General features: G+C 43.2%; 1 protein-coding gene across 1 annotated transcript; it reads left to right on the forward strand.

The window, feature by feature from the left end:
- The first annotated feature begins 2241 nt into the window (after positions 1 to 2241).
- GHSR (growth hormone secretagogue receptor) lies at positions 2242 to 5652 on the forward strand. Its single transcript, XM_046657636.1, has 2 exons — positions 2242 to 3082; positions 5348 to 5652. The coding sequence occupies exons 1-2, from the start codon at positions 2287 to 2289 to the stop codon at positions 5650 to 5652; spliced, it is 1101 nt and encodes a 366-aa protein (XP_046513592.1). The 5' UTR covers positions 2242 to 2286.
- Positions 5653 to 12158: the final 6506 nt, after the last annotated feature.

Genomic DNA, 12158 nt, shown 5'->3' on the forward strand with positions numbered 1-12158 from the left:
TTCCATCTATCAGCCTGAGTAGACCAGAACTATGCCCCACAATCTTTTCTTGATTCTTATTCTTAGACAATAGCTTCCTACAGTATTTTTATTTATCCCAATCTGTTTTCTCCCCCGAAAGATCTTCTACATACATATATCTACTGATAATGTAGGGTAGGAAGTGTTGAAGTTAAATTATTGATTTTTTTTCAGTAACCGGTGGCTCGACTTAGTTGTAATCTTTTTTAAAATAGTAGTTTGAAATGAGTATTTTTAAAAGTCAATTTCGTCCAACATCTGTAACACTCCAGGGGGAACTAGCATGTAGCATGTACCCCAGTAGGTTTCCCGGTATTAAACTTCCCTCATGAAGCCTCTTACTGTGTGTGGAATCTTGCGTGCGCATATGCATACATCCAGCCTTAGGTCTTTGCGGACTTTTAAACATTAACAATTTAGGTGGTAGAGATGATGTAAACCATCCATCCGTCAAAGGCATGTGCAAACGCACTAAGATGCTTCGGGAAGGCCCTCTCTCAGACGCAGTGAAAGGATTCTCACTTAGGCCAGAGGTGGCCGCGGATAGGTGCGGTCAGCACAGCCGCTTAATGCCGGTCTGTGCTTGGGAGGAATCTCCCCACTTCCTCGTGGAGCAGGACTGAGATGCTGAGACGCCAGCGGAAAAAGGTGAGGGCGGCGGGACCGCAGCTCTGGAGAGCTTGGCTGCTCGGGAGATGGGACCGGTCGCTGGCCGCGGTGCTGAACACGCGCCCGGGCTACCCCAGGTTGGCGGGCGGGAAGAGGCCCCGGGGGGTTGGTGAGTTCGAACGAAGGCAGTCGTCAGTCTCACATCTTCGGTTGTCGGTTCCTGGCTCCGGGCTGGGGACACACAGGCCGCGTCCAGGAGAGTCACCTCGCGAGTGTAGGGGTAGCCTCCAAACCAATCCCAAGAGGCGCAGCTCCCGCCCCTCAACAGCAACCCATACAATAACAGCAAAGTAGCCCATAATTATTTGAGCTTCAACTCTGTCTCCAACACTTGACATCCACTCCCACTGGTCCTCACAACATCCTCCAAATTTAAAATAAAAAGGTTCACGACCTTGCCCAAGTGAACACAGCTACCCAATGGCTAAGCTCTCTCAATCATGCCTCAAAAAATGTTTACTGCGCACCCTCGACGTGCCAGCCTTACAGACTGCTCCTCCTCCTTTACCGGCTTCGCTCTCCTTCCACCACGGCCCTTTTCTTTTGCCCCTCCTCTTCCCCCAAGGTTTGCATCAGGCAGAAGTAATCTCCTACACAGCGTACCCCCTATTACTGCCCAATCGGGAGACTGTACAAAGGGCTGGGATTCAGAACAGAGTTTATTCAAACGTTTGTCCTTTCGTGCTGGGAAGTCCAAACCGGGTGGGAGATCCAAGTCTAGTCCCTGAGCCCCCAACTCGCTGTGTGACCTTGGACAAGTGGCCACACGTCTCTGAGCCTGTTTCTCCTCGATAAGGTGATGATAGGTTCTAGGACCGCGTGAGGCTCTTTCCAGGTGCGTACCGGTCTCCTCTCGGGTCGGAAGACAATCACTAGGTCTCTCTTTTTTTACTCCCTACCCTGCTTTTCCAAGCCCAGTTGGGCACACTCGATTCTTCTCCTCACCGGGTCCCTTGTTGAGGAAGAACTCAGGTCCCCCCGCACCTGAAGGCGTTCTCCCCGCCACCTCCACCGTCCCCGCCCCTAGCCCCAGGGGTGACTTGCCCTCTGGGCCACACTAGCCAGGCAGCGTCCAAGGTTAGGGAGAGAGCTCCTCGCTCTCTCACTTCGCCGGTTCTCCGCGGTCCCCACGCACCGGGCCGCTTTGGGAAGTTCGAGCTGTAGCTCCAGCAAGAACGCGAAGGTGAGGCAGAGCTGGCGGGGCTGCCCCGGTGACAGGTAAGTGTGTGGAGGCCGGCCAGAGGCTGAGTTGGAAGAGAGGGACTTTGGGCGAGAGGACGGGGGAAAGGGAGGGTGCCAGCAAGAGCGAGGGTCACTCTGTCTCCTCGCCACCAGTGTGTGTGTGTTTATGTGTGTGTGGGGGTGCGGGGGTGCCTCCCTCTCTCCTCCTCCTCCCCGTCCCAGGCTATCAATCTCACCTTCTCCCTCAGCTTCTGCCTCTCACTTCCCTCTTTCCTCTGCAAGCATCCTCCCTGCGAGCCCGCGTCAGCTCCGCCCTCGCGCTCTCTCGCGCCTAAGGGGACCTTCTCGGGGACCAGCTCGGTGCGGCCCTTCAGCGCAGTCGCATCCGAGAGCCAGATAAGCTGAGCCGGCAGCATGTGGAACGCGACGCCGAGCGAGGAGCCGGGACCCAACCTCACGCTGCCGGACCTCGGCTGGGACGCTTCCCCCGACAACGACTCGCTGGCGGAGGAGCTGCTGCCGCTCTTCCCCGCGCCTCTCCTGGCGGGTGTCACTGCCACCTGCGTGGCGCTCTTCGTGGTGGGCGTCGCGGGTAACCTGCTCACCATGCTGGTGGTGTCGCGCTTCCGCGAGATGCGTACCACCACCAACCTCTACCTGTCCAGCATGGCCTTCTCCGACCTACTCATCTTCCTCTGCATGCCCCTCGACCTCGTCCGCCTCTGGCAGTACCGGCCCTGGAACTTCGGCGACCTGCTCTGCAAACTCTTCCAGTTCGTCAGCGAGAGCTGCACCTACGCCACGGTGCTCACCATCACCGCGCTGAGCGTCGAGCGCTACTTCGCCATCTGTTTCCCGCTGCGGGCCAAAGTGGTGGTCACCAAGGGCCGGGTGAAGCTGGTCATCCTGGTCATCTGGGCCGTGGCCTTCTGCAGCGCCGGGCCCATCTTCGTGCTGGTGGGGGTGGAGCATGAGAACGGCACCGACCCTCAGGACACCAACGAGTGCCGCGCCACCGAGTTCGCCGTGCGCTCCGGACTGCTCACAGTCATGGTGTGGGTGTCCAGCGTCTTCTTCTTCCTGCCTGTCTTCTGCCTCACTGTGCTCTACAGTCTCATCAGCAGGAAGCTGTGGCGGAGGAAGCGCGGCGAGGCGGCGGTGGGCGCCTCGCTCCGGGACCAGAACCACAAGCAAACCGTGAAAATGCTGGGTGGGTCTCAGCGCGCTCGAGCTCTCTCTTCCGGGTTCTCTCCTCTCCCCGTGCCTGTCTCCTTCTCCCTGAGTCTCTACCTCTCTCCTGTTTCTCTAGGTCTCTGTCTCCCGGTATGTCTCTCAATTATTCTCTCCCTCCCTCCCGTTTCTGTCTTGAGCGCTCTCTTTGGTCTCAATTTCTCTGTTGTGTGTGCGTCTCTCTCTATTTCTTTTCTTTCTTTCTTTCTTTTTTTAAACACTTTTGCTCTGTCTTTATATCTATCTGTTTTTCTCTCTCTCCCTCCCTCGGCCTCTCGTTCTCTCACTCTCTCTCTTCTGTCTCTCTCTCTCTCTTTCCCCCCTCCTCCTCCTTCTCCTCCTCCTCCGTCCTTCTCCCCTCTCCCCACTCTGTCACAGTCTTGACTCTCTTTAGGTCTGTCTCCATTTCTTTGTGTCTCTTTCTTCTGGTCTCCTTTTTCTCTTTCATGGAATGCTGTCCTGCTTTTGCATTTCCCTAAAATGAGCTTTATATCAGCTCAGAAACTTTGCTTCAAAATTGAGATGTTTCATAAAAGTCTATTGTGGTCTTTAAGTGTTAAAGGGGAGGTTAAGCTTCATGCCTCAATTCGTGGATATCCAAGTTGCATTAAGAAAATAGGCATTGGAAAAAAAAATCAGGCATTGGATCTAGAAAGTATTCAGCGGTAAATTTAACCAGACATGATCAATGTGGATAATTCTGTCAGAGATGATTCATTTTTTATTTAACATTGTGATTTACTTTCTGACCTGCGTTTTTTCAAATAATCGCATTAATTCTGTTTACCCTGCTGCTGTTTGTACGACTTTGTAAAGAAGTCAGTGACAAATCAGTGCTGGAGTTTCCACTTGTTTTCATGAGTACCTGTCCGTCCACGTAGCATCGGCAAGGATAAGCTAGGATAGGCAGGCTTCCTACGGGAGAAAAGGAGACTCTGTGGAAGCCGATGCATTTGTTATCCCTCCTCAAAGGGCCCTTCCGAGAACATCTGGGTGCAGTCTCACAACTGGAGAGCGCTGAATCTTTATTCAACATATTTAAATATATGTGTTTGGTACAAGTGAAGTAATACAAAATGTGCTCACATCCAAGCAAAATATTAATTCTGCTTGCTTTTTCAAAACCAGAATCTGTTTTATTATCTGCACACTAAAAAAAAGTGAACGCTTTGTACTTATTTGCATATTTAGTGCTTCATAGAAGTCATTCCAGGATGATTTCGCATTTGTAATTTTACAATTCCTGGAATCCTGTGTATTAAAGTGATAGTTTATTCAAAGAATGTCAGAAATTTTCATTTTCTAGACCAGCGATTCTCACAATATTACTAACAGATTGTAAACCTTCTAGTGGCCCCCAGGGACTCTAATATTCACAGTTGCTACTGTGCAACTTAGTTTTGAGGAAAAGTTTATTAATTTCCTCTAATTTTATTTTTCAGATGTTAATTGTCCTTATTGGTGTCTCAATACCAGTGTTAATTTTCTTTTGCTTGACAATTTGAAGAGAATCACTAAAGTGGTACAGGAATTAAAGTATTATTTTCTGTTACATTTCCTCTGATTCCTGAATTTTAAAAATTTAATCTAGAAATTCAGAGGTCTTGAAAAAAATTGCCTTTTGGGCAAAATGAAGACTGGGGTGGATGATAATTAATGTTAGTTGGTTTTATGGCCTTTTATACCTTACTTATGTCATTGTAGGTGGCAAAGAATCATCCATCTCAGTGGTTCTCAGTCTTGACTGCATGTTCAGTCCTCTGTGAAACTTTAGAAAGAAGAAAAGAAAAAAAAAAGCAAGTGTCCTGGTCTCCTTCCTAGCGATTTTAATTTAGTGAATCTATGTTAGAACCAAGGAATCTGTGCCTGAGGAAACTCTGATACATAGCTGTGGTTGAGTATAACCACTTGATCTCACCTGTATTTGGTTGTGTCTAACATGTACAAAATGGGGGACTATTGTGAATAAATTGTCTACCTGAGTCAATATGTCAACTCAATCACAAAATCACCCAAATAGTTGCTAAATAGAAATGAATGGGAAGCTTAGTAAAAACGATTGAACTGTTGGTCTAGATGGACTCAATCTTGGTTAAAATGTAGGAATGCGGAAGAGAGGGACATCATGTTTTTCTGAAGTCAATGGTCATACCATACATACTCAAAACAAAATAATGTCTTCAAAATAGAATGTGATTTGCTATGACATTTCTTGAACTGACACTCTCTCTCATTGTCCTTTTAGCTGTAGTGGTGTTTGCGTTCATCCTCTGCTGGCTGCCCTTCCACGTAGGGCGATATTTATTTTCCAAATCCTTTGAGCCTGGCTCCCTGGAGATTGCTCAGATCAGCCAATACTGCAACCTCGTGTCCTTTGTTCTCTTCTACCTCAGTGCTGCCATCAATCCGATTCTGTACAACATCATGTCCAAGAAGTACCGGGTGGCAGTGTTCAAACTGCTGGGATTCGCACCCTTCTCCCAGAGGAAGCTCTCCACTCTGAAGGATGAAAGTTCTCGGGCCTGGACAGAATCTAGTATTAATACGTGACCAAGCACATTGCTGAGCAAAGTCATCGCTTATTATCCTAAACCAGAAGCCATAGCACAGCAGAACTTGGGATGAAGTTGAAGGTTAATTTTGGAATTAGGGTCACATATGTCTGGAAACAATTGCAGGGAAAGAAACAGTAGAATTTGTAGTGTGTGAGCAGTTTGATTTGATTGCAAACTCATCCGTGCTCTCATACACTATTTCTGCATATTCATTGCCTATGATTTTGCATTCTGCTGGTGATGCTGGCAAGGACTTTGTGATTCGGAGAAAGGGGGAGGGGCAGAGAGGGCAATTAGGGCACTTCTTGCTGGATAAAGACTAAATCTGATCTACTTTTTCATAATGACAAGAAAATTTTGATTAAAAGAATGACATTAAAATAAAAAATTTAAAACATGACTTTTTAAAACTAGCAATTTTCATGTAGCTCCAGATCAGTGCTGTCCAAGAGAAATACAACGCAAGGTACTTAAGTAATCAATATAAAAATTATTTGTGAGAATTTTACATTCTTTTTTTCATACAAAGTCTTTAAAATTTGATTTGTTTTTTACATTTACAGCATAGCTTAATTTGGATATTAAGTTTTCATCAGTAAATGTTGATGTATTTAAATTTCATAAAATTTGCAGAATAAAAAGTAGATTCATAAACCTAGGCCGTCCAAACACACTTAAAAGTTTTCCAATAACTAAAACTACTATAAGTTTTTAAATATAAGATGAATTGAAATTAAAACTTCAGTCCTTCAAGTTGCACAGGTTACATTTCAAGGGTTCATAGCCACGTGTGGCTAGTGGCTACTGTTTTGGACAGTACCGCTCTAGAGAATATGTAAAATTATTGTCAATCTTATAAAAAATGTTTAAAAATAGTCACTCCCTGAAATGTTTTTATAGCAAAATTAGCATAGCAGAATATTAGAGTGATAAATTCTAAAACTCACACCTAAATGGCCTATTCGTGCTTGGTAGAAAATGGATATGAGATATAGGATGAATTTTTAAATTAGATTGAATTACATGTGTTAATATTCGGGAAATGAAACTTTATAAAAATTATAGACAATCACAAACTACCTTATTTGGCTTAACAAAAATATTTAAGCCAATCATAAGGCTTTGATTTGTGAATAAAGGAATAATTTATAACTTACTCTGAAAGATTTATAGGAACTTAGTGAACATAGAAATGGTAAAAAATTCAGAATCCTTTAAATGCTACTGCTTATTGATATTCAAAAGTTTTTTTAATCTTATAACCATTAATTTCAAAATGCCTATGCCATGTCCTATCTCCGGATTAGTTTTGCTATTTACAAAATTACAATTCCTACGTGAAGTTATTGGTTAAACTGTAGAACTGGTGGAGCCAGTTAGGGAAATTACTGCCATGATTGACTCTTTTGCCCCATCAAAAGTAAATATTGTTATGTGGAAATAGTTGATTGACTATTTATTTTAGAAAAATAAAAACATAATCATAATCATAGTGATTTCTTTAAAGAAATATTTCTAAAATCCTTCCTTATACCAAAACTGCATATCAGCTTATCTAAATACAGACCTTTAGCAAATAACTTATTCAGCTAATTCTTGGGAGTACATCAATATTTTTAAAAAATATACTGATTCATTGAAGCTCATCAGATACTAATGAGGTCATTCAGCATTATTGTTCTCAATAGGACCCAGTAAATCCCAAAGAGATAATTCAGTTTCCTGAAGCCTTAGAGTTTTGTCTACAAATACACCCTACCTGAGAGAAAACAAGCAAAACAGGCTTGACTTCCATCACAGATGATTGCCACACATTGATTGTTGTGGAGAAAAAACTAACTTTTAGTTAGATGCTTACCCATTCAATGGTCCCTCCTTTCTTGTGGGTTCATGTCTGTAGTCTCGGCCTAGCTCACTAACAGGGACTTCTTTCCATAGCAAGGACCACCATTGACCACTGCTGTTGATTTGGGAACTGAGAGGATGTTTAGAGAAAAGGATCTTCAATTTGCCCTCTAATGCCATGCCCTTTTATTGTCTGTATCTTCTTCATATAATCACACTCTGTAAATTGTTTAAGACTCAGGGAAAAGAACTTACACTGAGGAAACTGTTTCTAAAAGTCCATCATTTCACGAGCATTTAATATGTGCCTGATGTGTCTAAGCTCTATAGATGAATAAGTCATGGATTATATCCTTAATGAGCTCATGATCACTCGTGTGTTATGTTGCAGTAGGTAACTAACAAATATCTTTAAGTTATAAAGTAAACATCTCCAGTTGATACTGGATCAAACTGTTCTCCAGCATTTCAAGGGGGCTTGTTCATTTCCCTATATTGTTGTGTGTTTGGCTCAAAATACATTCAAATTGACCGGTCCCTACACAAACCAGGCAAATTTATAGATGCAGTTAATGTGTCTGCTAGTGGTCATTACGCTCACAGCATTCTTCATTACTGTAAGGAAAGTAAAGGAATTGATTTTATTTTTAATCTGTTTCCATTTTCCTGGTTATCCAGCAATGAGGTTTCTGTCACCACACCTTACACTGTGTCACAAAGTCAAGGGTTGGGTCATTTTCATTATAAGAAGTGAGAAGAACTCTTGAATAATTGCTTTAAAGAAAACACTCATTGTCATGAATTATTTAAAATTGTAAGTTTTGTGGCAATGAGATTTAGAAACGCTTCTAGTGTCAGGCCCAACCTTGGAAACCATTTCTTTATAGTCAAATTTTTTTTGCAATGAAGGTGATTGTGATGGGGTTTGACTTGAAATTCCAGCTTTTTCACTCTCGTGCTTTTATTAAGAACCTGAAATGATTCCAAACAATTTACAATTATTAGTTCAACATTGATAACTTTAGCTATAATTTTGTTGCTGTTTTTTATTTATCCACATACCTGAATTTAACATTTAAAAAAAAACCAAACTCTGAGACTTTTTGTAAGACTAGTGCCTGAAAATGCTCTCTTGTCTTTTAAAACATCATGTGTACATCTTTAAAACGTGACATACATATTTACATTGGTCAAAACTTCTTGTCACAGTGTCTAAGTGAATAGAATTGAGTTTTCTGCTTTCAGAAACACTGTATCTAGTGTAAATAATGTCATTAAGAGATAAAGATGACGTCACTCGTAGTTCATTGTCTAACGATCCTCCAGTGATTTCTTTGCAATTTAAATTGCAGCACTAGCCAGGATACATACAGATGTTACTTACTAGGCGATTAATGACCAATGCTAATTCAGTCAACTGGTAGCACAAATGTGTTTTACCCAGAGAATGAACTGCAAGTCAAAGTGTGCTGGTGGCAAATGCTAGCTGTTTTAAGTTCACGTCACTTATTAATTCACATTAAATGAATTCAGTCATGTTGACTCCTGGCAATGATCTCAGTTTGAAGCAGGGGAGAGGGAAGGTCTGGCTGAGGCTTGTTTTGTGTTTTTCCTTGTGAATGCAAACTCTTGCAGAGTGTGGGAAGTTGGCCATTTTGGTTGAGAGAATTATCATCATCCTTAAAAAAACAAAGCTGCCATGCGCGTGCTCCTCCCAATTGCCTGGATATTTGTTAGTATTCCAATTCATATTTTATGCTGAGGTACAGTGTACCCTTTGCTCAAGGGACTACGGACTACCCTCAAAACTGGTAAACCAAGAAAGCCCTCAAAAAGCACCCCTCATGTAAATGTTCAAAAACATCCGCCAAAATGTTTGCAAATGTTCTTTCCAGAAGAACTCCTCTCTCTACTCTCACCGCCACACCCCCACCCAGCCCCCCTCCCCAGCATACAGCAAGTAGTTGGGAAGAATAGTCTGGAAGATCTTCTGTGATTTTAACATCTCAAATCCAAGCATTTATCCAGCTCAAACAACAAAAATATTTATATTTTTCACCTTTAGCACTGTGGGTTTAGTACACTAGAGAGCACTTGTTCACACAAATACATCCAAACAGTGTCGTCTCCTGTTTTATCAACAGCTGCAGTATTCTAGGCCTGTGTAGAATTGGTCACTTGGTTGATTTGTGTTTGTACAGTGTCATCTATGTCACTAATGACATTTTGATTTGTGATTCTTTTTATTTAGGGTCTTTTGAATGTTAAAGAGTTTACTGTAGCTCTCATGTCTCTGTCTTTATGAGATTAGGCATCAGTTTTCCTTCCTTTGGGTGTCCTTAACCAAACGAATGCTTAATAAATATCTTCTTAAAGCTTATAGTTAATTTCTTCTACTTACAGTTATAACTCTTGGTGTTTGGGATATTTTACCTCTGTTCCTGTCCTAGATTCAGTTTTATTTTGTTCTTTTAATTTCTGAAACATGTATTTTGCAACTATGAGGAGGTGTTTGTTGTAGTGAATTTTATTTCCCCAAGGGGCCCAATGTTTAATAATGAGTTAAACAATTCCTATAAATATTAAGAAGAGTTGGGGACCCTGTGATGGACTGTGATCCCCATACTGTCTTCACTTCTATGTCCCTTACAGCCTGTCTTCCCAGAGCCAATGGTGTTGCAACCTCCATGGTGTGACACTAATGTGTGACCCAAAGACCACAAGCTCTTTGAGTCAAGAGAAGGATTCCTGTTCATCTTGCACTCAGCAGCCACACCCTGAACGTTGCTTGGACAAATGAAGGTTTAAAGACTGGATTATATGTCACCTGGGTTTTAGCTTCCAGACGTATGGATTCCTGAGGCCAATAAAATTTAAAGCTAAAATTGTAGGACCAATGAAATTGGCCAACTTTTATTAGCCAATTAAGGGACTTTAAAATACCCTACTACCCATTATCACCATCATTTCAACTTAAAAAGAACATTGAACTAAAAAAAAAAGTAGAAAGGATATAATCTTGGAATAAAAGATCATCACACTGTGAAAATTCAACATATTCTACGTTCCACAAAATCATACATGTATGCTGTTAACGTGGGCTAATTACAACTTGGAAGCAGTATCTAAAATGTGCAATTTGGCAATAATTAGTCATACACTAAAGTAATCCAAAGGAGCAAATCAATGGATTTGGGTTTTTTTGCTGTGGGTGGTTTTGTGTGTATGTGAGCGTGTGTGTGAGGAAGATTGGCCCTGAGCTAAAATCTGTGCCAGTCTTCCTCTGTTTTGTATGTGGGACGCTGCCACAGCATGGCCTGATGAGCAGTGTGCAGGTCCACTCCCTCGATCTGAACCTGTGAACTCCAGGCCGCCAAAGCAGAGTGTGTGCGTTTAATCACTACACCACAGGCTAGCTCCCTGGATTTATCTTTATTTGTCTGCTAAGGTCCTTTTCAATATTTTGTGATCCCTTCCATCCACCTCTCCTTCAATTTGGTGCCAGCCCACGCCTGTCACATTCTTTCAGGCCCATCCCCATGGTGACCTTTGGGCCTGACTCTAAGATCGAAAGAGGAGAGGCCAGCAGGCCTGCTTTGGACTTGCCAGGTCTCACATTCTGAGGTCAGTGGACAAATGCCGGTGGCTGCTTGCTTCCTGCCTCGAAACTCATCATCAGTTCCTGATTTCATAGCCAGCTTCCTTCAAGGAGCCGTCAAATTATTATAAATCAGTACCCATCTCCTGAAGAAAGTTTGACAGTGTGTATCAAATGTGTACAAACTTTGCAGACCCTTTGCTTCAGGAGTTTCACATCAAGACATAAGTATGGAGGAGCACAAAGACTTATCTCTGATGGTGTTCACCGAATCTTACTTATCATTGTGAAAACCTGAAAAATCCAAGTGTCGGAGAATAGAGAATTGGTTAACTGAGTTCCAGAAATGATCATAGTTAGCATTTATGAAGCTCTGTGGTAAGGGCTTTCAATTCCTTTTCTCATGTAACCTTCCCAACACACCTCGGAGGAGGTTCTGTTATTATTCCTAGCGGGGGTGGAGCGGGAACTGAGCAGGGAGTTTTCTCACGCGGTTAGGAATAGCGGGTGGTCTCGTGGTTAAGATTTGGAGATCTCACCACCGTGGCCCGGGGTTCGTTTCCCAGTCAGGGGACCACACCACCTGTCTGTTGGTTGTCACACTCTGGCGGCTGCATGTTGCTGTGATGCTGAAAGCTATGCCATCAGCAAGATCGCCCTTGGCGGACAGGTTTCAATGGAGCTTCCAGACTCAGACAGACTAGGAAGAAGGACCTGGCCACCCACTTCCGAAAGAATTGGCCAAATACCCATGTAAAGAGCAGCGGAGTGTGGGCTGATACAGTACAGGAAGGTGAGAGGATGGTGCAAAGAGGACTGGGCAGGGTTCTGCTCTGCTGTACATGTGGCCGCTAGGAGTCAGGATGGACTCAACAGCACTAACACCAACAGGAAATGGTAGAGATAAAAACTGACCCCAAACCAGTTAGGTTCTACTGTTCTCACTTTCCCTATTCTAGAGCACTAGGTAGGTATTAAAATAATATTGTAGGAGAGTTTTAATAATGTGCGAAAATATTTATCTAACATGAGTAAGTGAAAAAATCATATTGTCACAT

The sequence above is a fragment of the Equus quagga genome, chromosome 4, assembly GCF_021613505.1.
Source record: "Equus quagga isolate Etosha38 chromosome 4, UCLA_HA_Equagga_1.0, whole genome shotgun sequence".
Taxonomy (NCBI): domain Eukaryota; kingdom Metazoa; phylum Chordata; class Mammalia; order Perissodactyla; family Equidae; genus Equus; species Equus quagga.